Genomic DNA, 27,870 nt, shown 5'->3' with positions numbered 1-27,870 from the left:
AGTGATTGTAAGTGGGAAGGTGAACATTGCGAATGATGATTTAACCAAGAGTTAAATCGGTGTTTGTGATTCAGATATTTCATGTTTTTCAGATATCCTGGTAGCCCAAGCTGTAGTCACCCTAGAGAAGAAAGGTACCTTTCCAGTTCGTGCAGCAAATCTTGCAGAAGAACCTGTGACGTTAACAGAGGGTCAACACATTGCAAATGTAATTCCAGTAAACCTAGTTGTGGATATTAATGATGTCAATAAAGTCAGTGATTCAGTAGATGATTATTATTCGTGGTTAAAGTCTGTAAATTTGGAACATTTGACGGCGGAAGAAAAAGGCAAAGTAAATCAACTTTTAGGAGCAAACAAAGAAGTTTTTTTTCTAAATCTGCATATGATCTTGGGAAAACGGATGTGCTGAAGCATAAAATTGACATTGGTGGGGCAAAACCTGTTAAATGTAGGAGCTATCGCTATTCCCCTAGAGAGCGTCAAATTATAGAAGATGAGGTGAAAAGGCTTAGGGAGGCAGGGATTGTTGAAGACAGTATTTCCCCGTGGGCGTTCCCAATAGTTTTGGCTAAGAGGAAAGACGGGTCGCCACGTCTGTGTGTGGACTTTCGTAAACTGAACAATTTGACAGTTAAATGTGCCCAACCCCTCCCAGTGTTTAAGGAAGTACTCCAGTCTCTTGAAGGTGTTAAGTATTTTTCTACTCTAGATTTGAGAAGTTGTTTCTATCAGATTCCCTTGAACGAGAATGACCATGAGAAGACGGCATTCACCACTGGTCAACGCCTGATGCAGTTAACCGTCCTCCCTATGTGATCATGCAACAGCCCAGCCTCGTTCCAGTGTATGATGACTCTTTCGCTAGCTCCAATGGTAGGTGTTGAATGTTACGCCTATATCGACGGTATTATCACCTGGGGTTCCACCCTTGAGGAGGCATTAGAGCGACTAAGTAAGATTTTCACCCAGTTTAAGATGCATAATTTGAATATTAACCCTAAGAAATGTCAGTTCTTTAGGAAAGAGGTGAAATGGTTGGGTCACCATATTTCACAGCAAGTTATCAGACCATCAGAAGATAAAATGCTGGCAATTCATGATTATCCAAAGCCCCAATCAACAAAAGATCTGAGAGCCTACCTAGGCCTAATCAACTATTATCGCTGATTCCCACCCAACTTAGCAGAGGTATCACAACCACTTTGGGAAATTGTAAATTCAGGAGATGCTAAGTTCAAATGGCGAGACATTCATGATAAAGCCTTTTCGCAGACCAAGAATCTGCTTACCGGTCCCCCTTTGCTTGCATTGCCAGATTTCAAGCGCCCATTTGTTGTTGACTCAGATTCATCAGCCACTGGCGTTGGTGCTTTCTTATCTCAGGTTGATGACAAGGGAAATGAACGAGTTGTAGAGTATGCAAGTAGAGCTTTAACTAAGGCAGAGCCGAAGTACGGAATCACGGATAGAGAAGCCATATATTTATGGACAGCATGTCACATTTCGCGTAGATCATAACCCCCTGGCTCAACTTAAGAAAATGCCAGACCCAACTCATCGCAGAGCTAGATGGCTGGACAAATTAGAAACTCTTGATTATGAGATATCATACAGAACAGGGAAACATCATTTAAAATGCAGATGCATTATCAACAGCATTTAATCAGGAGGATGTTTCAGCCATAGAGTTGGATGATGAAATTAACATAAGACAGCGGCAAGAGAAAGACCCCAACCTGAGGGAAATCATCGAAAGAACATTGTCGAGTAAGCGTTTAACCAAAGAGGATATTTCTAGTAGACCAACCCAATTTAGTTGCTATGGAAACAAATGAATTATTTAAAGATAGTCAATGGAGTATTGTTTCGAGTTGTTGGTGATAATAGACAGGTAGTTATACCAGAATCAATGATTCCACAAATACTGCACTGGAATCATGATGATAAAGGGCACTTAGGATTCCACCGCACGTACACTAGAATTCAGAGAATTTATTATTGGCCGGCGATGCATGATGATATTTCTAAGCACTGTAAACAGTGTGATCAGTGTTGCAGGTTGAAGGGACCACCACGTACGCTAAGGGCACCTCTGAAGTCTATCAACACTGATGACCTTTAACCATTCAGTATGATTGGTGTGGATATCACAGGCCTCTTACCAGAGTCAGCACAGGGTAACAAGTACATTTAAGTTATTATTGATTTCAAGACCAGGTATGTTCAAGCATGTTCCCAGATGATAATGCAGGGACAGTTGCAAAACTTTTGACAGCTAATTGGGTCCTAGTTTATGGAGTCTCAGAAGTTTTGTTAACTGATCAGGGTCCAAATTTTGACAGTGAGTTAATGGAAGAAGTCACCAAAATCCTAGGAGTTGAGAAGCGCAGAACAACTGCATACCATCATCAATGTAACTGTCTATGTGAACGACAGATGCGCACAGTCAAGACCATGCTTGCTTCACATTGTGAGAAAGATCATAGAACATGGGACATATTCTTGCAGGCAGATATTTTTGCCTATAATACATCCCTTCAAGCATCACTCAGGATGACACCTTGAACAAGTGTTTGGTCATGTACCAAGGAATGAGGATATAGTTAGACTTGGCAGAGGAACCTTAGTGTTTATTACTCAGAACAGATCTAACTTTGCAAATGCATTGATTCGTAAGCTTCATGAGGCATCCCAGAATTTAAAGAAAGCTAAATAACGTGAGAAGCGGTATTATGATCAACGGGTGTCTCCGACTCCATACGCTGTGGGAGATTTCGTCTATTTGAAGGCCACACCCAAGTCATGTTAACCTAAGTGAATAACAGCAAAACTGAGTGCCAAAGGGACTGGACCGTATAAAGTTTTAGACATTATTGAGCCTGATGTGATTTTGGATCATCCTAAAGGCCCAACTGTTGTTCATCACAATCGTGTTAAGCTTGTTTTTATGATGATGAGGACTCTACCCCTGAGGAGCCTGATGATGAGGACTCTACCCTTGAGGAGCCTGATGATGAGGACTCTACCCCTGAGGACCCTGATGATAAGGACTCTACCCCTGAGGAGCCTGATGATGAGGACTCTACCCCTGAGGAGCCTGATGATGAGGACTCTACCCCTGAGGAGCCTGATAATGTGGACTCTACCCCTGAGGAGCCTGATGATGAGGACTCTACCCCTGAGGACCCTGATGATGAGGACTCTACCCCTGAGGAGCCTGATGATGAGGACTCTACCCCTGAGGAGCCTGATGATGAGGACTCTACCCCTGAGGAGCCTGATGATGTGGACTCTACTTCTGAGGAGCCTGATGATGAGGACTCTACCCCTGAGGAGCCTGATGATGAGGACTCTACCCCTGAGGAGCCTGATGATGTGGACTCTACTTCTGAGGAGCCTGATGATGAGGACTCTACCCCTGAGGAGCCTGATGATGGTGATCCTACCCCAGTGGAACTTGATGCTAGTGCAGATACGGGTCATGTGATCACAAGGAGTGGTCGTACGGTTAGGCCACCTACTCACTTGAAGGACTATGTTACAGACTTTTCAATTTTCTAGAAATGTTAATTTTCATATAGTGTTATTTTGCATGCGAAATGTTAGGTGGGGAGAGATGTAGTGTGAACTCGCCCTGCATTATGGGAGTTGATATGCAAGTCCGCACGGCATTGTGGGTGTTGGTTTGAGAATTCGTGGAATGAGTTGGTGTGTATTAAAGCTTGTTGTTGTGTTTGGAAGCGTTCTCCTCTCTCGCCTGGTATTCGGCCACCACAACATCTTTTCTACCAGGGGCTCATAACTAGGGGCAATCATCTGTATTATATAAGTGTCACGGCGTTTTCGAGGATCAGGCTATTTTTAGACGCGCGCGCACGAACGGGCCAATCAGCTACGTTGACGTTGGTCGCGCGCGTAAGAATATTTTTTTATCCATCATCCGCCGGGTTTTTTTTTTGTTTACCAAAAAAATGCAAGCTAGAATTTAAAGTCGTAGGTAGGGTTGGATTCATATAAAAGAAGACAGCAACAAAAGTCAAAGTACCGAAGAGAGAACATAGCTTTTTTGTCTGAGACTGCGCGTGCAGTTGAGCTCAGCTAAAACGTCAACACCAAGGTCAAATCTGATTGGCTCATCCGCGCGTCTTAAAATAGCCTGATCCTAGGAAACGCCGTGACAGTTATATAGTACAAGAATGTGGGGAAGTTGATTGCCCCTACTTATGAGCCCCTGCTTCTACCTAACCTTATTCAAAAATTGTTTTCAGGCTTATTCTGGGTTCCTTGGACCTGGAAATGTTTTGTTTGGCGTTGGGGCAAAGAGACTGTTGATAAAAAAAACTGGGATAAAAAAAGCTGTTATGATTATGGGAGAGGAGTTTTCCCGCCTCTGTCGAGGTGTTTCCAAGTCTCCCACGATGCAGTGCAGGCATGCAATAGGGACTAAACATGGCAGCAACACGCTCCTAATGAAGGTCTTAGGATTGATTATTGTGGCTGATGGATGTAAAAAGGGACCTGACGGAGCGCAATGAAGGTATCTATTTGTGCCTTCTGAGCCGTGTGAACGAGTGCTGACCGTCTATGTTTGGTTGTTTCTATTTGTAGTTCAGAATTGTTGGAAGAAATGTTGCTGAGACTTAGGGAGCGGTCATTTACTGGTGAGGGGGGGGGGGGGGGCTGGCAAATTTGTATGGGGAGGGATCACATTTTTTCGGGCGCCAAAAAAATTTTTTTTATAAATAGATTTTGAGATCTCCTCTCATGGGTGACAGACAAAACTGCACGTTCTAATCAGTTTAACAAAATGAATACTTCAAAATGTTGCAAAACCTAGACTCAAATGTCTTTGTTAAATTTGTCCACGACGTAGTCGTTTTTTAGCGACACCGGCATTTGTTGTTTATCTCTGTGCCATTCTTAAATTAGTGTTGCAAATTTTTCGGCCTCCCATTAGGTGGGGGGAGGGGGGGGGGGGCGGTCACGAATTTTGGGCTTGGATTTGATGGGGGATCGCGATTTTTTAGCCTAGGGTTTTGCAAAAATCCCAAACCCCCCACCCCCCTGTAATTGATGACCTCTCCCTAAGCATTTGTTTACGAATTGGTCGGAAATCAAGGTTTGATATTTTGACAATGGAGTCAATTCTTTTACATTACTTGGATGCGCTTTTGAAGGTCGTCTATGCCTTGGATAAATCCTTGAGTATCCGGGTCTGGCGATGTTTATTTTGCATTTATGACGTTTGGAGTTGTATTTTACGGGCGTATGGGGGCGATATAGTAGTAATGAAAGTGATATCAGCAGCCGACTTCCTCTACCTACTCAATCAAAGATGCGCGGGGTCCTGGGATCTAGCAAACGCTGGGAATGATCCAAGATGGCGGCGTTTTATCCTTGGGATAGTTGGCGGGGTTTATTAATTCTATGTGTTTTTTTTATCTTATTGAGCTCCCATCCCTGCTCTGCGGTAACGCACTGGGTGGTCACAGAAAATGGTCGCATCGAACAGCAGGTTTGTTTGCAGATCTTGTCCCCGATCGTTTATTCAGCAGTCGAGGAGGTGTACTTGTGTTTAATTATGTATGTAACAGTGTGATGCGCGTTCGATTTTGATTTTGATTTTTTGATATTACTTTGATTCTAGACGCTTAGCTTTAATTGGAACGATTGATGAATAAGATAACTGATAACCAAGAAAGCTAAAGCTATCTTTTTATTTTTGCTGCGATACTGGTGCACTGGGAATCCGGTGGTGGAATAATTTAAGTTACTTGCTTCAGTCATTATTTTTATTTGCTTCAACATGAAACTTGAGGCATTAACAGCGAGTATATCTCCTCCCCCAACACACGGTACAGACTTAGGGTAAACAAGGGGGGGGGGGCAAATGACCAAATGCAACTTGCACATTGCACCACCAAATAACTATAATAAAAAAAACCCTGATGTTTTGATATTAAAAATAGTTTTTATTTGATCATGTTATAACACTGATGTTTGCACACCTGCCTTGGAAAACCCTGTCTAACCCCTGCCACTATCAAGTGTACTTTGCAGTAACATAGTTGCCAAAGTGCTGAGTGTTACAAATAGGCTTAACAACTCTGGTTGCACCTGTGATTTCAGATTGTAGCCATGCTCCAAAATGTCCCTCCTCATAGGCTAACTGATAGGAGCAACATCTTTATATTTCCCAACAAATGAGAAGCATGTCTTGTTGTCTCTGCGGTCAGACAGACGCTTGAGATCTGCAGGGCTTCTCGAAATCTAAGATCCAGCACGATACGCACTAGGAAATACACTAGAAATTTCAAGATCATATCAAGATTAGACAGGTTCTTACAAGAGACCATGATGTAACAGAACGAATCCCCCGTATTAGGGTATGTTTCAATGATGACATCCGTAAAAACTATTTTTAGAACAAGCAGTTATTTTTTGATACGTCTCTGATTGGTTAGCGCTCATGTTTCCTAGCAACAAGAGTCTTACGCGCGATCACATCTTGAGCTATGTGATCCGGCAAGGATGTTTCGGAAATCTTTTTGACCGAAAATACCTTCCTTTTTTACGAACGCTGTAAAAATGATCTTCTATAGAGTACGCTGGAGCCAATGAACCATTTCTGGGACATTGAAATGCATAAAGTGCGTGATTTTAGGCTCTGGGATCAACTTCCCCAGTAAAAGTTTTCACTGCTGATTCACAAATTACTTATAACACAACAATCAATCATAAATCTGTGTTTACAAAACACAATTCTCTTTCAATTCCCTTTTAATGAAAAAGATACATCCAGAGCTTAATACCATTATATTCACACTGATATTACAAATAAAAGATTTCAAGTCTTTATAATGAAGTAGATCTTATTCCAGTGACAAGGGTTTCTTGAGTGACATGATTTCTGAACATTTGCGTGAAAAATTCATCTAAAAATGTTATAAATCAAAGAAAAATAAAGGCCTTCTTGTATTAAAATGCATAACATAGACTATGAGAATGCCTAGGTATTCTATCTCACCGAATTGCAGAGAAAGAACTTTTTAGGAGTCTGCACGATGCATCTTGAATGAACTCCAAATTCGCCGTCTCCCCGGCGTCTTCCCGTTCAATTATTTATATAACATTTAGATAACTGAACATTAGATAACTTAACAGATAACCTTAACAGATAACCTTAACAGATAACAGGACACCACCCCATGAGTAGCATTGTGATCATGAGCCTTGAAGAGAAGCTAAAAGGATAAAAACAGGTAGCGAACGAAGTAAAGAAGTGCATAGGGAAAAAATTTGGTGTGAAATTGTACTAGCCCGTGGTGCCCATAACCAAATATGGCGCGACAAACCATGTATGGATGCTATGATTGGCAAGCTCGCGCAATCTAAAAATAGCTTTCTTGGACGTTATCATGGGCCACAGGGATTCGTTCTCTTATATCATGGTCTCTTGGTTCTTATAGATTGGATTACCTTTGAAAAATCATGCTGTTTAGGTTCTTAAAAATTGGTATTTTATTTTTTTCATACACAATGAGAAATAACAGTCACTATAACAATAACAATCAATGCTAAACACATTATATAGCCCTTGTTGTATTAAACTACAGCATGCAAAGCAAAAAAAATTTTTTAAAGTATCATTTCTTTCTTGTTATCAACTATAATTCAGAATTTTGACAAAACATTTCATTGATCTATAATAAGAACCTATTCTTCCCCACCAGGCTAGTTAGAATCATATAAGATGTGTGCTTGAAATTCTACATTTCAACCTGTAGGTTTGAAGGTTGGTAGGTTTTGAAGAATCTTTAGGTTCTTATACATGGGTGTCTTCTGTATACTTGTATCATTTTTGCATTTAGTTTCAATTTTGTAATTTATGTGTCACAATCTTTGATCTTGATTATAAGGAAATGAGATTCATGTATAGTTTACATTAGGAAGAGATGCCTTTTCGACCATTTATTATTTTTCTTGTACAAAATTTCCACACTCAAATAAGCATTTTTTTTTTCTCCAGGCAAGCTCTGTTTTTATAATGAATAGGCCATATGATTTGGTGGCTTTTATGACGAAGGAGCAAGAGGTCAAAAAGGCAAAAAAAGATCAGGAACATGAAGAAGTGTATAAAAACTTCCATCATCAGAAGCTTGTTAACCATGGAACAATGAAAGAGGAGTCTGAGATTGTCACAGATTCTGATGAGGATCAAGCTAAAGAGTTCTTTGCAAAGGATCCATTCTGCAACAAAGTAAAATATCGAGTGACAGAGTTGAGCATTGATCTACTGAATGTGGTTCCATTTGCAAAGAAAGGGATCAAGTAAGTGAATGTAAATAACAGCAAAATTAAATCAAATATTATGTGACTATGAATGCTGATGCTTGGTAAAGGGTCACTACACCACCCTCTCTCAATGTGGTGTTTGTACCACCAGTACCAGGCCATTTTATACCACTACAATTTCAGAAAAATGTTCGAATCGATACTAAACGAGTAAGCAAAGCCTTAAAAAAATCAAAAAAAGTATGGTATGTTTAGATTTTATTTTGATTATTTTTAGAGTTATACGCTGCAGCCTTAACCCTCTTACAAAGAATGCGGTATGCATAGTCCTAATATATAGATTTAGGCAGTGCCTAAAAGGGGAGCTCCAAACAGCCAAATCTTTGCTTCATTTCCGCTTAATAATTTAAGAAATTTTAAATATTATTATTATATTTCTGTTTTTGACGATTTCAACGATTTCACAAATCATGCGCCCAATTTGTTAAACCCCTTTCCCCCACATAACAGGTTTAGCTGTCATACATGTTTCGGCATCAGGGTAGTTTTTTTTAAGTGACGTCATCGATGATGTCACGCATCACGTGACCATATCTGGTCACCGCTCTTGACACATACATGACACCTACCAAGTTTGGTTGTTATACAATGTTTCTTTCACGAGATTTGAATGTTTTCTACATTGATGACTTCACAATCATGTGACCATATTGGAGCACCCCCTTGACGCCAACATGGCACATACCAAGATTGGTTGTCATAATGTTTCGTTCATGAGATAAGGATATTTTTGTTCTAATGAAATTGGAATAATTTTGCTTAAAGTGATGTCATCGATGACGTCACAAATCACGTGACCATATCTGTGCACCCCCCTTGACACCAACATTACACCTGCCGAGTTTGGTTGTGAAACAATGTTTTTTAGAAGAGATATGAATGTTTTTGCTTTTCATTACATTTTTTTGCTTTTAGTGTCGTCATTGATGATGACATGAACACATGACCATATTGTTGCACCCCCATGACACCTACATGGCATTTACCGAGTTTAGTTGCCATACAATGTTTTCTTCGTGAAATATAAATATTTTTTATTTTGATGACATCAGCATATTTTTGCTTCTAGTGACATCATGGATGATGTCACAAGCACATACATGACACATATGTTTAATTGTCATAAGATGTTTCGTTTAGGAGATATGAATATAGATATGATATCAGAATAGTTTTGCTTAGCGTGACGTCATCGATGACGTCACACAACACATGACCATATTGTTGCATCCCCCTACACCTACAGAGTTTGGTTGCCATACAGTGTTTTCTCGTGAAATATAAATATTTTTTATTTTGATGGCGTCAGCATATTTTGCTTCTAGTGACATCATTGATAACGTGATGTCACTAGTATTCTCCCGTGTTTCCAGTCTTCGCAGATACTGTTAGGACATTAAACCAGAGGCATGTCTCTTCAAGCTGCACTACACTAAGAACCTGAACCAAAGGGACATAAAAGAACCACTGGGGATGCAATAACCCTCTCCCAGTGACAGTACTTACAATGCTCACTAACAATAAACTCAATGGGGTACTCTAACTTAGTCTCAGGGCCCACAGCCTGCCTCTTCCTTTTTTCTGCTGTACTGTTCTTCTCCATGTCCTCCTTGGTAGACCCCCCCCCGCCCCTCCCATGTGTGCCCATGGGAGTCAAACACATTTTTTTGCATATTAGTTGTCTAACTTTGTCAGTGGCTATGGTAGCACATATAGCATACTATACTAAGCATTGGAAACATAACATACTAACTGTGCTTTGTTTTTCAGCATTGAAGATCATGTTAACCTTAAAGGAAAGGCTCCATGTTTGCATGTCCCCATGTGTAAAGAGCTCACAACCGTGTCTCTGCTATCTTTTGACCATTTGGAGGGTGTGAATCGGCGCCAGAGGATCCCTCGGGTCAAGGATATGGGTGTGACTGAGGTGATACCACCTGGTATGAGTGTCGAGGAGTGGGGATCTAGACTAAAGCTTGCACTTGACAAGGTACTCACACAACCAAGGATGAATAGAAATTCTAGAAGAAAAGGGAAAAGACTAATGCTTCAAAAACAAAGCGCTTGTTTGATGCTACTGTTTTCTCTTTTATATATTTTTTCTATATATTTTTTTATTCAAGTCTAACTCTAATTGCACAGATGAGAGTTTTATATTGATTTTATTTAACTTATATGAAAAAGATATATGTACTGTACAGTGTTGTATATGATATGGATAATAGGATAATATTTTTAAGTTTAAATTTTATTTTTTAATTAAATTTTTAGAATTCTACTTCCTGGTTGCTCTTGAATTTAGCTGCTCTTTACTGGCGCCATCATGGAAGTACCTACCAGACCATCAATTGTTTAAGAAGTGCTCTTTATCATTCTCCATGGTAGGTGACCAACAGACAGACAAACGGACGGACAGACTTATGGCAAAAAACAGACAGACTTTTTAGATGTATTTGTAATGCTAAGTTTGGTGTGTATTGTTAAAATCTTTAAATGCTACTATAATGAGAGAGGAATATTTTTAGAGATGATTCCCTTCAAATATAATGTAATGCATTGGAATTGTTTGTTTTTAGGAACCATCGTGATGTAGCTCTCACAAGCTTGGGAGTTGTCCTCCACAAAGCCAACCGCACGTTGGATGCCCTGGTGCTATTGCACTCCTCTTTAGAAATCACACAAGAAGTCAGCAAGCACTGTTATGTCCTTGGCATTATGTATAGTGTAAGCATGTATACTACAATATAAGGTATCTGCATGTACAGTGAAAGCATCCATTGCAACATTAGCCTCTGCTAAATGCAATTATACCATTTAAAGATTTTAAAAAGATTAAAGAGTACACTATAAGGTATCTGCATGTATAGTGTAAGTATGTATATTAAAGTATAAGTTCTCTGTATGCAAAATGTGTGTTTTGTTGTCATATTGTGTTGTGTTGCAATCAAAGCTATAAGGTTAAGTAATGATTACTGTAGATCAATGTAAACTCCAAAAGATTAGACTTTCTCTTAAAATTCAAACTACCCCATATTTGGCAATATGGACTGAGTTTATTTTTTAAAGCATTATACAGGTCTGTAGTGGGGGGTGGGGCACTGGTGCCCAATAATTAGACAAATGGATGGAAATAAGCATGGCTGTGCCCCCTGCCCTATATTTTGTTAATGTTGTATTGTGCCCCCAAATAGGCCTGAGGCAACCTTCCCGCTGCAGCTCTGTTGTATATGTACCCTTTAAGATGTACCCATCAAGTTTGATAATTCTAATGATGACCTTAACAGTATCTCAATCAATACCTTGCTAAAAAAAAAACTTATTTTGGTGTCTAAATATTTTGACAGGCTTTAAAGATGTTTGATATGGCAGAGATGTGTTTTCGATATGTCACAACTGTTGAACCAAGTGCTTCTGTGGCGAAGAAGTGGTTAAAAGCCGTTCAGTGTGAGAAGAGATTTCAGTGTACAAAGCAAGAAAGAAAAAGGTAAGTAAACATATGTATTTTTTTTATAATTTTAATTAAATCGGTAACTTATTTTCATTTCTCTGTTTTTTTCCCCTCAAAATCATATTTTTTTCTAATTGCTAGAGGAGGGTTGAGCTTAAATTACCTTTTCTCTGCTTTAGCTATTCACCCATAAAAAATACCCCTCAAGAATGTATTTTTCAAACAAGCAATACATGACTAGGAGTAAAACAGTAAATGTATAGAGAACTCAGAGCATGTTATTTTTAACTTTTAAATGGTGGTATGCAGTAGAACAACAAATATTCTTAATACTCGTTACGCTAACTGCGATACCCTGGGTACCGGAGGGTGGTTCTAAAAATGCTTAATCAAGCTATCCTTTACTGGAACCTGCATTGAGTGGCAAATTTAAGGCGCCATCACAATTGATGAATAATTGATACTAAAATCTTAGATCAGCCTTCCAAAAAAAGACAGTGGAATGCAACCATGAAGACCTCAGTAAGGAAGAACAAGGTGCCGCAGCCTTATTGGAGATACCGTACTACTTTTATAAAGCACAGTTGGAAAAACTATGGCATAGTGTTCACAGTAATAGTAAGACATGGGCATTGAACAAGGTAAGCTATTTGCTGAACAAGAGGGTTAGGTCTCCCCCTCACTCCCCCTTTGAAGTGAACATTTTTAGAAGAAATGTAGATCCTGAGTACACATCTGTACCCATGCGATGTACTAGTCTTATTTATGCTATAACTTAAGCCATGTTGAATGCCAAATAGACATCAAAAAGGCAGTGAGTTAGAAGTTCTAACGTTACTCTACTTTTCATTAGAAACAATCTAATCATTGATTATACAAACCAAAAATTCATAGGTATTATTTACCTATTTTCTCAGGAAAATAATAAAAACATGAAAATGAAGAAAAATGGCAAAGCAACAGAAGGCATTAACAGCAAGGAAAATCAGGATAACAAAGCACAGGCGAAAAAGAACACCAAGAACCCTGACAAAGATGCACTGAGAGAAACAGATGAAATCAAACCCAGAAATGATTTGGAGAAAGGTCTATTCGGAGATCAAGCAAACACAGCTAGAGAAAGTGATTTGTCTTTGGAAGAGAAGAAGACCCAAAATACAGAGGAAAATAAGGAGCCAAAGGTACAGTTAGTTACTCCTGAAGAAATGAAGCGCTATTTAGACAAAGCTCGTGATACCATCGCACGCATACGTGAGTCGATGGGTGATGATAAGGCTGGCAAAGATGACTGTAATGCTGAAGACAAAATTAGTGAAAATCATAAGCAGCAAACAAATGATGAAAACGATAAGGAATCTCGTGCAAGAAGGGGTACTGAAGGTAAAAGTGCTTCAGATAATGAGAAAGATTTAAGCAGGAGTGCCAAATCAAAAAACACAAAAAGCAAATCTAAAAAGAAGGAAGATGATGCAGTCAAACCCAGCTCAAGCCCTAAATCACCCGTAAATAAGTCATCCGCCAATAAAGGGAGTACAGAATCCAATCTAGTAATGAAAAATACTGATGACGAGAAAGAGGTTAGGAAACAAGTGAATAGTACCCCATCCCAAGAGATTAAAAAGTCTCAGGCAAGTGATAAAAGATCTGCTGGCATACAGAAAGCCCTTGGTGGGAGCAAATCAAAGCTGGACCCAAAGGAGGACGAGTGCACCAATGTTGAAGGAATCGAGGGGTTGATGCTCAAGAATAAGAGATTTAGCGCTTGGGTGAACTTGGAGCACAGAGGGGTTGAGTGAGTATTTGATTGTACCTTTTTGATATATCCTTTTTGCATAGCCAGGAGTGGGTAAAGGTGCCCTCGTTACCTCCTTCGCCCTCAAATGCTGTCTGGTAACCTAGAGATTAGAAAATCACTAAAAACTTATCTGGTTTTCAAAAAGCTTTTGTGATTCTTCTCAACCACCGTAGTAGTTGTTGTTGTTGTTGTTTGAGCTCGAGTAAGTTAGCCAAAATGTTAGATTTAAGCCCTGATTTTCCTATTAGATATCTGTCAACCCTTAGTCACTCCCAAGGCGAGGCACTTATTCAGAGAAGGCGCAAAGTCTGTTAACTGTCTTCTGACAAATCGCAAGCAAGAATTTGGGTACTGGAACTTGCTTTAGCACATGTCCCTCTCTGAATATCTCACATGTGATTGGTCAGAACAAACATTCCATACAGATTTCAACGACTACTCCTGGCATACTTGATGGACCATAGTACCCGCTTGATAGTTGATTTTAATTGAAGAAGACGTTCTAAAATGTAGCTTTACTTGATAGTATATCCAAGCATGTTGACTTCAAAGAGCAGTTGAAAGGTTTTCCCACCCCTCCGCTATGTCGAGCCAAGATTCGTGCTGGGGCCTGGTCACTAGATCACCTCGAGGTAACTTGTAAAAAACATTATACTGTGTTACCCCTTTTACAATGCGACGCACGCTACCGTGGCCACCTTGACAAAGGCCAATAAGTAAGCCAGAACGCGCTATCTAACTGGCTCTAACATCACCAGCCAGCGGAAATCCGTTTGTGCACATTTAAACATGACGGGAACATCCTAGTTATAAAGTTGATAATTGGCCATTCCATCTATAAGCTTGCGCATGCACTCATGGGCACCTGCCTCAACTACTTAAAGGCGTCCGCTGCATTCTGGTAGTTGGGGTAGGTTTCTATTGTAATGCGCGCTCAAGCTGGAAAGGCCTATTGACAAACTTTTAAAAAAGTTCGACAACATCTGAATCAATTAATTTCGGCACGGCACTAATCACGGCTGCACCCGTCGTGCTGCACGGCAAAGGAACGACACCGATTCGAACGTCGAGCTTTTGATATGCCAAATCACTACATTTTTTATTTTGTGCAATAGAAACTCCACATCAAGTCAATTTTTACTACACGAAACCTATTGAGCGCGTCTTATTTAGTGCGACGTCTAAATCAACATTGATTCCAATGTATTTGTATCGATACAAATAGACAATTAGATTGGGCACGGCACAAGCGCGACGTAGAATCGGAGCTAACGAGAACTCTCGCTACCCTGCTAGCGGAGGTTTCTTGCTGTTTGTTTCTAGCAGATCATTTAAACAAAAACGCGAAAGAGCATGGGCGACACGAATAAGTAAACAGCTAGAAACAAACAGGAGAAAAACTCTGCGAGCAGGGTAATTTCTCTTGTTTTTTGTTTCCATGACAGGTTCACTGTCCTGATTATATTCAATTAGCCCATCTTTTTTTTTTCTTTCTTACAGGGTATTAGGAAAGTGGAAAAACAGAGTCTTGATCCTGAAATAGGAATGGCACAGGTACAAATCTCACAAAGTAGCAATATTTTACACCCTTACCCAATAAAATAATTTCAGATAAAATAGCTTAATGTCTACTTAGTTAATGTTGTTGTTGTTGTTGTTGTTTCGAAGACATTGCTTGCACACGATCCTCACAGCCCAAACAAGAGGATACAAGACATGGGTACTCATATCAGCCGAGCACTAGAAAAGGTACTTTTGTAGAATTGATCACTAACGGAGAGGGATTTCAATGAACATCGACGTCTTTGCCGCATGGTACGCAAACGTGCATTGAAATTCAACTAAATAGCCCTTCCCATTAAGCGTGCACCCCCACCCCCCACGCCCAAATTTTATTTGGGAAGTGTATTTTGCCCCTCTGTAATTATATTTTCTTTCGTCCCTTGGTCAAAAAATACATAACAAATGAGCCCTGTCTGATGATACCTTCTATTATTCATTTTCCTTATTTCGGCGGAGCAATACTGGTCCCCCTGTGGTGAGCGGGGAAAATAACGTTAAAGGTGAGAACTGCCTTCTCACGTCAAACAATGCACCTCTGACGTCATCATGTCCATTGCAGGATCCGACATCTTGGGTGGCGCTAAATTTAGCGTCACTGTTCTGGAGGATCATAGGTGACACTGCAGAAGCGGTCCAATGCCTGCGACTCGCGATATCTCACTCTAAAGATAAACACCGGGTAGGTCAAAGATAAACACCGGGTAGGTCAAGGATAAACACCGGGTAGGTCAAAGAGAAACACCGGGTAGGTCAATATGCACCGTCTTATTCCCCGTGTTGTTCTGTGTTAGGACGTGGCGCTGGTATATACACCATCTTATTCCCCGTGTTGTTCTGTTTTCAGGACGTGGCGCTTGTATATACACCATCTTATTCCCCGTGTTGTTCTGTGTTTAGGACGTGGCGCTTGTATATACACCATCTCATTCCCCGGGTTGTTTTGTGTTTAGGACGTGGCGCTGGTATATACACCATCTTATTCCCCGTGTTGTTCTGTGTTTAGGACGTGGCGCTTGTATATACACCATCTTATTCCCCGTGTTGTTCTGTGTTTAGGACGTGGCGCTGGTATATACACCATCTTATCCCCCGTGTTGTTCTGTGTTTAGGACGTGGCGCTGGTATAAACACCATCTTATTCCCCGTGTTGTTCTGTGTTTAGGACGTGGCGCTTGTATATACACCATCTTATTCCCCGTGTTGTTCTGTGTTTAGGACGTGGCGCTTGTATATACACCATCTTATTCCCCGTGTTGTTCTGTGTTTAGGACGTGGCGCTTGTATATACACCATCTTATTCCCCGTGTTGTTCTGTGTTTAGGACGTGGCGCTTGTATATACACCATCTTATTCCCCGTGTTGTTCTGTTTTCAGGACGTGGCGCTTGTATATACACCATCTTATTCCCCGTGTTGTTCTGTGTTTAGGACGTGGCGCTTGTATATACACCATCTTATTCCCCGTGTTGTTCTGTGTTTAGGACGTGGCGCTGGTATATACACCATCTTATTTCCCGTGTTGTTCTGTTTTCAGGACGTGGCGCTTGTATATACACCATCTTATTCCCCGTGTTGTTCTGTGTTTAGGACGTGGCGCTTGTATATACACCATCTTATTCCCCGTGTTGTTTTGTGTTTAGGACGTGGCGCTGGTATATACACCATCTTATTCCCCGTGTTGTTCTGTGTCAGGACGTGGCGCTGGTATATACACCATCTTATTCCCCGTGTTGTTCTGTGTTTAGGACGTGGCGCTGGTATATACACCATCTTATTCCCCGTGTTGTTCTGTGTTAGGACGTGGCACTTGTATATACACCATCTTATTCCCCGTGTTGTTCTGTGTTTAGGACGTGGCGCTTGTATATACACCATCTTTTTCCCCGTGTTGTTCTGTGTTTAGGACGTGGCGCTTGTATATACACCATCTTATTCCCCGTGTTGTTCTGTGTTTAGGACGTGGCGCTTGTATATACACCATCTTATTCCCCGTGTTGTTCTGTGTTAGGACGTGGCGCTTGTATATACACCATCTTATTCCCCGTGTTGTTTTGTGTTTAGGACGTGGCGCTGGTATATACACCATCTTATTCCCCGTGTTGTTCTGTGTTTAGGACGTGGCGCTTGTATAAACACCATCTTATTCCCCGTGTTGTTCTGTGTTTAGGACGTGGCGCTGGTATATACACCATCTTATTCCCCGTGTTGTTCTGTGTTTAGGACGTGGCGCTTGTATATACACCATCTTATTCCCCGTGTTGTTCTGTGTCTAGGACGTGGCGCTTGTATATACACCATCTTATTCCCCGTGTTGTTCTGTGTTTAGGACGTGGCGCTTGTATATGCACCATCTTATTCCCCGTGTTGTTCTGTGTTTAGGACGTGGCGCTTGTATATGCACCATCTTATTCCCCGTGTTGTTCTGTGTCTAGGACGTGGCGCTTGTATATACACCATCTTATTCCCCGTGTTGTTCTGTGTTTAGGACGTGGCGCTTGTATATACACCATCTTATTCCCCGTGTTGTTCTGTGTTAGGACGTGGCGCTTGTATATACACCATCTTATTCCCCGTGTTGTTCTGTGTTTAGGACGTGTCGCTTGTATATGCACCATCTTATTCCCCGTGTTGTTCTGTGTTTAGGACGTGGCGCTGGTATATACACCATCTTATTCCCCGTGTTGTTCTGTGTTTACGACGTGGCGCTTGTATATGCACCATCTTATTCCCCGTGTTGTTCTGTGTTTAGGACGTGGCGCTTGTATATACACCATCTTATTCCCCGTGTTGTTCTGTGTTTAGGACGTGGCGCTTGTATATACACCATCTTATTCCCCGTGTTGTTCTGTGTTTAGGACGTGTCGCTTGTATATACACCATCTTATTCCCCGTGTTGTTCTGTGTTTAGGACGTGGCGCTGGTATATACACCATCTTATCCCCCGTGTTGTTCTGTGTTTAGGACGTGGCGCTGGTATAAACACCATCTTATTCCCCGTGTTGTTCTGTGTTTAGGACGTGGCGCTTGTATATACACCATCTTATTCCCCGTGTTGTTCTGTGTTTAGGACGGGGCGCTTGTATATACACCATCTTATTCCCCGTGCTGTTCTGTGTTAGGACGTGGCGCTTGTATATACACCATCTTATTCCCCGTGTTGTTCTGTGTTTAGGACGTGGCGCTTGTATATACACCATCTTATTCCCCGTGTTGTTCTGTGTTTAGGACGTGGCGCTTGTATATACACCATCTTATTCCCCGTGTTGTTCTGTGTTTAGGACGTGGCGCTGGTATATACACCATCTTATTCCCCGTGTTGTTCTGTGTTAGGACGTGGCGCTTGTATATACACCAACTTATTCCCCGTGTTGTTCTGTGTTAGGACGTGGCGCTTGTATATACACCATCTTATTCCCCGTGTTGTTCTGTGTTTAGGACGTGGCGCTTGTATATGCACCATCTTATTCCCCGTGTTGTTCTGTGTTTAGGACGTGGCGCTTGTATATGCACCATCTTATTCCCCGTGTTGTTCTGTGTTTAGGACGTGGCGCTTGTATATACACCATCTTATTCCCCGTGTTGTTCTGTGTTTAGGACGTGGCGCTTGTATATACACCATCTTATTCCCCGTGTTGTTCTGTGTTTAGGACGTGGCGCTTGTATATGCTCCATCTTATTCCCCGTGTTGTTCTGTGTTTAGGACGTGGCGCTTGTATATACACCATCTTATTCCCCGTGTTGTTCTGTGTTTAGGACGTGGCGCTTGTATATACACCATCTTATTCCCCGTGTTGTTCTGTGTTTAGGACGTGGCGCTGGTATATACACCATCTTATTCCCCGTGTTGTTCTGTGTTTAGGACGTGGCGCTTGTATATACACCATCTTATTCCCCGTGTTGTTCTGTGTTTAGGACGTGGCGCTTGTATATACACCATCTTATTCCCCGTGTTGTTCTGTGTTAAGGACGTGGCGCTTGTATATACACCATCTTATTCCCCGTGTTGTTCTGTGTTAGGACGTGGCGCTTGTATATACACCATCTTATTCCCCGTGTTGTTCTGTGTTTAGGACGTGGCGCTTGTATATACACCATCTTATTCCCCGTGTTGTTCTGTGTTAGGACGTGGCGCTTGTATATACACCATCTTATTCCCCGTGTTGTTCTGTGTTTAGGACGTGGCGCTTGTATATACACCATCTTATTCCCCGTGTTGTTCTGTGTTTAGGACGTGGCGCTGGTATATACACCATCTTATTCCCCGTGTTGTTCTGTGTTAGGACGTGGCGCTTGTATATGCGTTATCTTATTCCCCGTGTTGTTCTGTGTTTAGGACGTGGCGCTTGTATATTCACCATCTTATTGCTCGTGTTGTTCTGTGTTTAGGACGTGGCGCTGGTATAAACACCATCTTATTCCCCGTGTTGTTCTGTGTTTAGGACGTGGCGCTTGTATATACACCATCTTATTCCCCGTGTTGTTCTGTGTTTAGGACGTGGCGCTTGTATATACACCATCTTTTTCCCCGTGTTGTTCTGTGTTTAGGACGTGGCGCTTGTATATACACCATCTTATTCCCCGTGTTGTTCTGTGTTTAGGACGTGGCGCTGGTATAAACACCATCTTATTCCCCGTGTTGTTCTGTGTTTAGGACGTGGCGCTTGTATATACACCATCTTATTCCCCGTGTTGTTCTGTGTTTAGGACGTGGCGCTTGTATATACACCATCTTATTCCCCGTGTTGTTCTGTGTTTAGGACGTGGCGCTTGTATATACACCATCTTATTCCCCGTGTTGTTTTGTGTTTTATTACGTGGCGCTGGTATATACACCATCTTATTCCCCGTGTTGTTCTGTGTTTAGGACGTGGCGCTTGTATATACACCATCTTATTCCCCGTGTTGTTCTGTGTTTAGGACGTGGCGCTTGTATATGCTCCATCTTATTCCCCGTGTTGTTCTGTGTTTAGGACGTGGCGCTTGTATATACACCATCTTATTCCCCGTGTTGTTCTGTGTTTAGGACGTGGCGCTTGTATATACACCATCTTATTCCCCGTGTTGTTCTGTGTTTAGGACGTGGCGCTGGTATATACACCATCTTATTCCCCGTGTTGTTCTGTGTTTAGGACGTGGCGCTTGTATATACACCATCTTATTCCCCGTGTTGTTCTGTGTTTAGGACGTGGCGCTTGTATATACACCATCTTATTCCCCGTGTTGTTCTGTGTTAAGGACGTGGCGCTTGTATATACACCATCTTATTCCCCGTGTTGTTCTGTGTTTAGGACGTGGCGCTGGTATATACACCATCTTATTCCCCGTGTTGTTCTGTGTTTAGGACGTGGCGCTGGTATATACACCATCTTATTCCCCGTGTTGTTCTGTGTTAGGACGTGGCGCTTGTATATACACCATCTTATTCCCCGTGTTGTTCTGTGTTTAGGACGTGGCGCTTGTATATACACCATCTTTTTCCCCGTGTTGTTCTGTGTTTAGGACGTGGCGCTTGTATATACACCATCTTATTCCCCGTGTTGTTCTGTGTTTAGGACGTGGCGCTTGTATATACACCATCTTATTCCCCGTGTTGTTCTGTGTTTAGGACGTGGCGCTTGTATATACACCATCTTATTCCCCGTGTTGTTCTGTGTTTAGGACGTGGCGCTTGTATATACACCATCTTATTCCCCGTGTTGTTCTGTGTTTAGGACGTGGCGCTGGTATATACACCATCTTATTCCCCGTGTTGTTCTGTGTTTAGGACGTGGCGCTTGTATATACACCATCTTATTCCCCGTGTTGTTCTGTGTTTAGGACGTGGCGCTTGTATATACACCATCTTATTCCCCGTGTTGTTCTGTGTTAAGGACGTGGCGCTTGTATATACACCATCTTATTCCCCGTGTTGTTCTGTGTTTAGGACGTGGCGCTGGTATATACACCATCTTATTCCCCGTGTTGTTCTGTGTTTAGGACGTGGCGCTTGTATATACACCATCTTATTCCCCGTGTTTTTCTGTGTTTAGGACGTGGCGCTTGTATATACACCATCTTATTCCCCGTGTTGTTCTGTGTTTAGGACGTGGCGCTTGTATAAACACTATCTTATTCCCCGTGTTGTTCTGTGTTTAAGACGTGGCGCTTGTATATACACCATCTTATTCCCCGTGTTGTTCTGTGTTTAGGACGTGGCGCTGGTATATACACCATCTTATTCCCCGTGTTGTTCTGTGTTAGGACGTGGCGCTTGTATATGCGTTATCTTATTCCCCGTGTTGTTCTGTGTTTAGGACGTGGCGCTTGTATATTCACCATCTTATTGCTCGTGTTGTTCTGTGTTTAGGACGTGGCGCTGGTATAAACACCATCTTATTCCCCGTGTTGTTCTGTGTTTAGGACGTGGCGCTTGTATAAACACCATCTTATTCCCCGTGTTGTTCTGTGTTTAGGACGTGGCGCTGGTATATACACCATCTTATTCCCCGTGTTGTTCTGTGTTTAGGACGTGGCGCTTGTATATACACCATCTTATTCCCCGTGTTGTTCTGTGTCTAGGACGTGGCGCTTGTATATACACCATCTTATTCCCCGTGTTGTTCTGTGTTTAGGACGTGGCGCTTGTATATACACCATCTTATTCCCCGTGTTGTTCTGTGTTTAGGACGTGGCGCTGGTATATACACCATCTTATTCCCCGTGTTGTTCTGTGTTTAGGACGTGGCGCTTGTATATACACCATCTTATTCCCCGTGTTGTTCTGTGTTTAGGACGTGGCGCTGGTATATACACCATCTTATTCCCCGTGTTGTTCTGTGTTTAGGACGTGGCGCTTGTATATACACCATCTTATTCCCCGTGTTTTTCTGTGTTTAGGACGTGGCGCTTGTATATACACCATCTTATTCCCCGTGTTGTTCTGTGTTTAGGACGTGGCGCTTGTATAAACACTATCTTATTCCCCGTGTTGTTCTGTGTTTAAGACGTGGCGCTTGTATATACACCATCTTATTCCCCGTGTTGTTCTGTGTTTAGGACGTGGCGCTGGTATATACACCATCTTATTCCCCGTGTTGTTCTGTGTTAGGACGTGGCGCTTGTATATGCGTTATCTTATTCCCCGTGTTGTTCTGTGTTTAGGACGTGGCGCTTGTATATTCACCATCTTATTGCTCGTGTTGTTCTGTGTTTAGGACGTGGCGCTGGTATAAACACCATCTTATTCCCCGTGTTGTTCTGTGTTTAGGACGTGGCGCTTGTATATACACCATCTTATTCCCCGTGTTGTTCTGTGTTTAGGACGTGGCGCTTGTAATACACCATCTTATTCCCCGTGTTGTTCTGTGTTTAGGACGTGGCGCTTGTATATACACCATCTTATTCCCCGTGTTGTTCTGTGTTTAGGACGTGGCGCTTGTATATTCACCATCTTATTCCCCGTGTTGTTCTGTGTTTAGGACGTGGCGCTTGTATATTCACCATCTTATTGCTCGTGTTGTTCTGTGTTTAGGACGTGGCGCTTGTATATACACCATCTTATTCCCCGTGTTGTTCTGTGTTTAGGACGTGGCGCTTGTATATACACCATCTTTTTCCCCGTGTTGTTCTGTGTTTAGGACGTGGCGCTTGTATATACACCATCTTATTCCCCGTGTTGTTCTGTGTTTAGGACGTGGCGCTGGTATAAACACCATCTTATTCCCCGTGTTGTTCTGTGTTTAGGACGTGGCGCTTGTATATACACCATCTTATTCCCCGTGTTGTTCTGTGTTTAGGACGTGGCGCTTGTATATACACCATCTTATTCCCCGTGTTGTTCTGTGTTTAGGACGTGGCGCTTGTATATACACCATCTTATTCCCCGTGTTGTTTTGTGTTTTATTACGTGGCGCTGGTATATACACCATCTTATTCCCCGTGTTGTTCTGTGTTTAGGACGTGGCGCTTGTATATACACCATCTTATTCCCCGTGTTGTTCTGTGTTTAGGACGTGGCGCTTGTATATACACCATCTTATTCCCCGTGTTGTTCTGTGTTTAATACGTGGCGCTTGTATATACACCATCTTATTCCCCGTGTTGTTCTGTGTTTAGGACGTGGCGCTTGTATATACACCATCTTATTCCCCTGTGTTGTTCTGTGTTTAGGACGTGGCGCTTGTATATACACCATCTTTTTCCCCTGTGTTGTTCTGTGTTTAGGACGTGGCGCTTGTATATACACCATCTTATTCCCCGTGTTGTTCTGTGTTTAGGACGTGGCGCTTGTATATACACCATCTTATTCCCCGTGTTGTTCTGTGTTTAGGACGTGGCGCTGGTATAAACACCATCTTATTCCCCGTGTTGTTCTGTGTTTAGGACGTGGCGCTTGTATATACACCATCTTATTCCCCGTGTTGTTCTGTGTTTAGGACGTGGCGCTTGTATATACACCATCTTATTCCCCGTGTTGTTCTGTGTTTAGGACGTGGCGCTTGTATATACACCATCTTATTCCCCGTGTTGTTCTGTGTTTAGGACGTGGCGCTTGTATATACACCATCTTATTCCCCTGTGTTGTTCTGTGTTTAGGACGTGGCGCTTGTATATACACCATCTTTTTCCCCTGTGTTGTTCTGTGTTTAGGACGTGGCGCTTGTATATACACCATCTTATTCCCCGTGTTGTTCTGTGTTTAGGACGTGGCGCTTGTATATACACCATCTTATTCCCCGTGTTGTTCTGTGTTTAGGACGTGGCGCTGGTATAAACACCATCTTATTCCCCGTGTTGTTCTGTGTTTATTACGTGGCGCTTGTATATTCTCCATCTTATTCCCCGTGTTGTTCTGTGTTTAGGACGTGGGGCTTGTAATACACCTCCTTATTCCCCGTGTTGTTCTGTGTTTAGGACGTGGCGCTGGTATATACACCATCTTATTCCCCGTGTTGTTCTGTGTTTAGGACATGGCGCTTGTATATACACCATCTTTTTCCCCGTGTTGTTCTGTGTTTAGGACATGGCGCTTGTATATACACCATCTTTTTCCCCGTGTTGTTTTGTGTTTAGGACGTGGCGCTTGTATATACACCATCTTATTCCCCGTGTTGTTCTTTGTTTAGGACGTGGCGCTGGTATATACACCATCTTATTCCCCGTGTTTTTCTGTGTTTAGGACGTGGCGCTTGTATATACACCATCTTATTCCCCATGTTGTTCTGTGTTTAGGACGTGGCGCTTGTATATACACCATCTTATTCCCCGTGTTGTTCTGTGTTTAGGACGTGGCGCTTGTATATACACCATCTTATTCCCCGTGTTGTTCTGTGTTTAGGACGTGGCGCTTGTATAAACACCATCTTATTCCCCGTGTTGTTCTGTGTTTAGGACGTGGTGCTTGTATATACACCATCTTATTCTCCGTGTTGTTCTGTGTTTAGGACGTGGCGCTTGTATATACACCATCTTATTCCCCGTGTTGTTCTGTTTTCAGGACGTGGCGCTTGTATATACACCATCTTATTCCCCGTGTTGTTCTGTTTTCAGGACGTGGCGCTTGTATATACACCATCTTATTCCCCGTGTTGTTCTGTGTTTAGGACGTGGCGCTTGTATATACACCATCTTATTCCCCGTGTTGTTCTGTGCTTAGGACGTGGCGCTTGTATATACACCATCTTATTCCCCGTGTTGTTCTGTGTTTAGGACGTGGCGCTTGTATATACACCATCTTATTCCCCGTGTTGTTCTGTGTTTAGGACGTGGCGCTTGTATATTCACCATCTTATTGCTCGTGTTGTTCTGTGTTTAGGACGTGGCGCTTGTATATACACCATCTTATTGCCCGTGTTGTTCTGTGTTTAGGACGTGGCGCTTGTATATACACCATCTTATTCCCCGTGTTGTTCTGTTTTCAGGACGTGGCGCTAGTCAGCTTGGCAAGCATCCTCTTCAGGGCAGGTTACCTAGCGGACGCTAAGACCACATGTCTGCATGCTCTCAAGGTAAATGTGCGCGTGCGCTTATTAAGTCACCGCTGCTCGTGGACTAAGAACTCTCTCTGTCGACAGGTCTCACCTAACTCTCTTGTTGGTCACTTTACTCTGGCAAATATTCTTGTTGCGCAGGTAAAATATACTCATTTCTCTTGTGTTTGATGATTTTATTGTTTTTTTTTTTCAAGTTTTTGCGTTGATTGTGTTTTTGTTGTTGTTGCTATTATTTATTTATTTTTTTTTCCATTATTGCTATAGTTTTCTTATATATAGACTCTTATTGGTGTGTTGTATCACAAGAAAACATCCTCAGTCGTTTTTAACATTTAAAGCTCCTTTGTTATGACTGAACCACAGGTGTCTTACCTAAGTTCTTTCCCAGTGTTAACTTGAGACAAATTCATAGTGAAGTTGTTGTGGTTTTTGTTTGTTGTAACGGTCCCAAGACCACATTCAGCAACAACTTCCACAGCTAGGGATTTGCGGATATGCGAGGGATTAGGGTACTTCAATGTGTAATAAGAATGCTTCTCTAAAAGATCAAAATTACGTTAAGTTGATGTTTTTGACATGTGTACATGGCCATAGAATTTTGAATTCTTTCCATGCGAGGGATTAGGGTACTTCTTAGGAATGCTTCTCTAAAAGATCAAAATTACGTTAAGATGATGTTTTTGACATGTGTACATGGCCATAGAATTCTTAATTCTTTCCATGCGACCCTCTGCTATCTAGTTGCTATCTACGGTCTCACGCGCTCCCTGTGTGCCCGATCTCCGCGACGCCCTGGGTCCCCGAGGATGCGGTCCTGGTGTATTAAGACCACTTCTATTACACTTCTCTTCATAGAACAAAATCACAGAAGCAACCCAGCACTACCTTATAGTGCTGCAACTAGAGTCAGCATTCCGCCCAGCGGTAGAACGCCTGAGGATCATTCAGTGTATTATTTGGCGCCAACAGAAGCAACTCGAAAAGGAGGCGGAAGAACTGATGAAGCTTTTGACTGCCACATGAATATCTCGTGACAAGCCATGTGCAGGACACGTGATATCTGCTGGGTGTCGTGTGCCTAGCGTGATGTGGCACGTGCTGAGCACATCGTCCAAATGTCACGGGACTAGCATCATCGTCAGCAGTAACATTTTTTTAAATTTCATTATAGCCTAGAGTGCTGTTAAGGAATGTCAACGTACTCAAATTTGTTATAAGATAGCAGTCAAAGCAGCACGGCATGATTAAGTTCGGCGCGGCGCTGGGCATGGCTGGAACCATCGCGCTGCACGGCAAAAGCACGACATCTATTCGAACGTCGAGCTTTTGAAAGGCCGAATCGAATACCGTATTCATTTTGATTTTGTCGAGTTTAATTCTAACGTGCCGAACTCAATTGTTCAGACGTTGAACTGTTTATGTGCCCATTCGAATCAATTAGATTCGGCACGGCAGGAGAGCATCGTATGAATCAAATAACCTAATTTGGAATGAAAAAAACTCTCCTCTTCAACATACCAATCAACCCTGACTATATATTTTTGTATTTGGAAGTAGAAGGGTAGTGAAAATACAATACAATGAAATGCAATGCAATGCAATGCAATGCAATGCAATGCAATGCAATGCAATGCAATGCAATACAATACAGTGTCTCCAAGATAGAGATGTCTTTAATTATCTTGGTTGCACTTTGAGTATTAACAGGGGGGGGGGGGGGGGGGGGGGGGGCTTAACACATGCCGGAGCTGTAGGGTTCCAATAAATTTCAAATGGTTTCTGAGTTTGCGATGTTTTAGTTCAAGTGTGAACAATTTCTCACCCAGCTCGGCCTCCTGTTTGCCTAATGAACGCCCTTTAGCGGTCTAACGGCCTTCGTGAACAATGCCATCCGCACGGAACTGTAGCGTAACGATACTTGCTTGAAATGCCCCCCCCCCCCCCTCACCTCTAGAAATAGAAAGGGCATAGGAACTAAGCCCCATTTTTACCCGGTTTCAGCTACAGCGACTAGAAATTTGAAGGGGAATTATGGAAATGCCCATGTCTGATACGTACGCCTTGTGTGACAGTTCCACCTATTCAAGCTCAATTTGCGGTGAAGTGATGTATATATTGTGAAGAGAAACGTAGACTAAATAAAACGTTTGCCGCTATGCTTCAACTTGGAAAACGCGCATTTTTCAGAAACTAGGGCCACAGCCTCGAAGCGTCTGTTAACTAAGAAAAATAAACCCCTTTAGTGCCAGTGCAGATCTCTATATAAGAATAAAAACTAGTTATTGTAATCTTTTGCTTAAGTGTGCTTTTAATGGATTCCGCATTATCTTAAGTGGGTTCAATGAAGCGTAAGTACTCGCGAACACGCCGAATCACGAAATATTACCACAATTCTGTGCGAAAAAATAGCTTGATGGGATTTTTCCCGATTTGCCTGTTTTGGTGCTAACTTGACCGACCTACCTCCACTACGCACTACCGTACACTTTCTGAGTCTACGAAGAGCGACGAGAAATCGCTCGTGAAGGACAGCCAGAATGGACTAATTCCGGAACAATTTAACATCGGTATCGTATAGGCAGATGCAGAGAAATGTTCGGGGATGCTGGGATAAGCTGGTGCCGGTGGTTTTATTTTTGGTGGCAATGCAAATAATTCACGCGGGCTAACGGCTCTACCAGCATGCCCGGTGGCTAATGTTTTGGCTTCGCGCGTGGTGCAGGCTGGGTAGCGTCC

General features: G+C 42.1%; 2 protein-coding genes and 1 long non-coding RNA gene across 3 annotated transcripts; all 3 read left to right on the top strand.

Moving 5' to 3' along the window:
- Positions 1-127: 127 nt before the first annotated feature.
- Positions 128-2,702, top strand: LOC125568106. The gene is made up of 2 exons (XR_007312101.1): positions 128-876; positions 1,387-2,702. It is a non-coding gene; the product is annotated as an uncharacterized LOC125568106 (long non-coding RNA).
- Positions 2,703-2,735: 33 nt separating this feature from the next.
- Positions 2,736-3,743, top strand: LOC125567935 (germ cell nuclear acidic protein-like). The gene is made up of 2 exons (XM_048728984.1): positions 2,736-2,748; positions 2,942-3,743. Exons 1-2 carry the CDS (start codon positions 2,736-2,738, stop codon positions 3,562-3,564), a joined length of 636 nt encoding a protein of 211 aa, XP_048584941.1. The 3' UTR covers positions 3,565-3,743.
- Positions 3,744-5,340: 1,597 nt separating this feature from the next.
- On the top strand, positions 5,341-27,422 carry LOC5515121 (tetratricopeptide repeat protein 17). Its single transcript, XM_048728836.1, has 15 exons — positions 5,341-5,518; positions 8,033-8,334; positions 10,129-10,348; positions 10,630-10,739; positions 10,935-11,082; positions 11,703-11,842; positions 12,282-12,447; positions 12,724-13,598; positions 14,128-14,233; positions 15,102-15,155; positions 15,270-15,350; positions 15,724-15,843; positions 25,063-25,149; positions 25,216-25,272; positions 25,990-27,422. The coding sequence occupies exons 1-15, from the start codon at positions 5,384-5,386 to the stop codon at positions 26,155-26,157; spliced, it is 2,769 nt and encodes a 922-aa protein (XP_048584793.1). The 5' UTR covers positions 5,341-5,383; the 3' UTR covers positions 26,158-27,422.
- Positions 27,423-27,870: the final 448 nt, after the last annotated feature.

The sequence above is a fragment of the Nematostella vectensis genome, chromosome 6 (genome assembly GCF_932526225.1).
Source record: "Nematostella vectensis chromosome 6, jaNemVect1.1, whole genome shotgun sequence".
In the NCBI taxonomy this organism is placed as follows: domain Eukaryota; kingdom Metazoa; phylum Cnidaria; class Anthozoa; order Actiniaria; family Edwardsiidae; genus Nematostella; species Nematostella vectensis.
The sequence above is the reverse complement of the archived record's forward strand: the minus strand, read 5'-3'. Positions and strand labels throughout refer to the sequence as shown.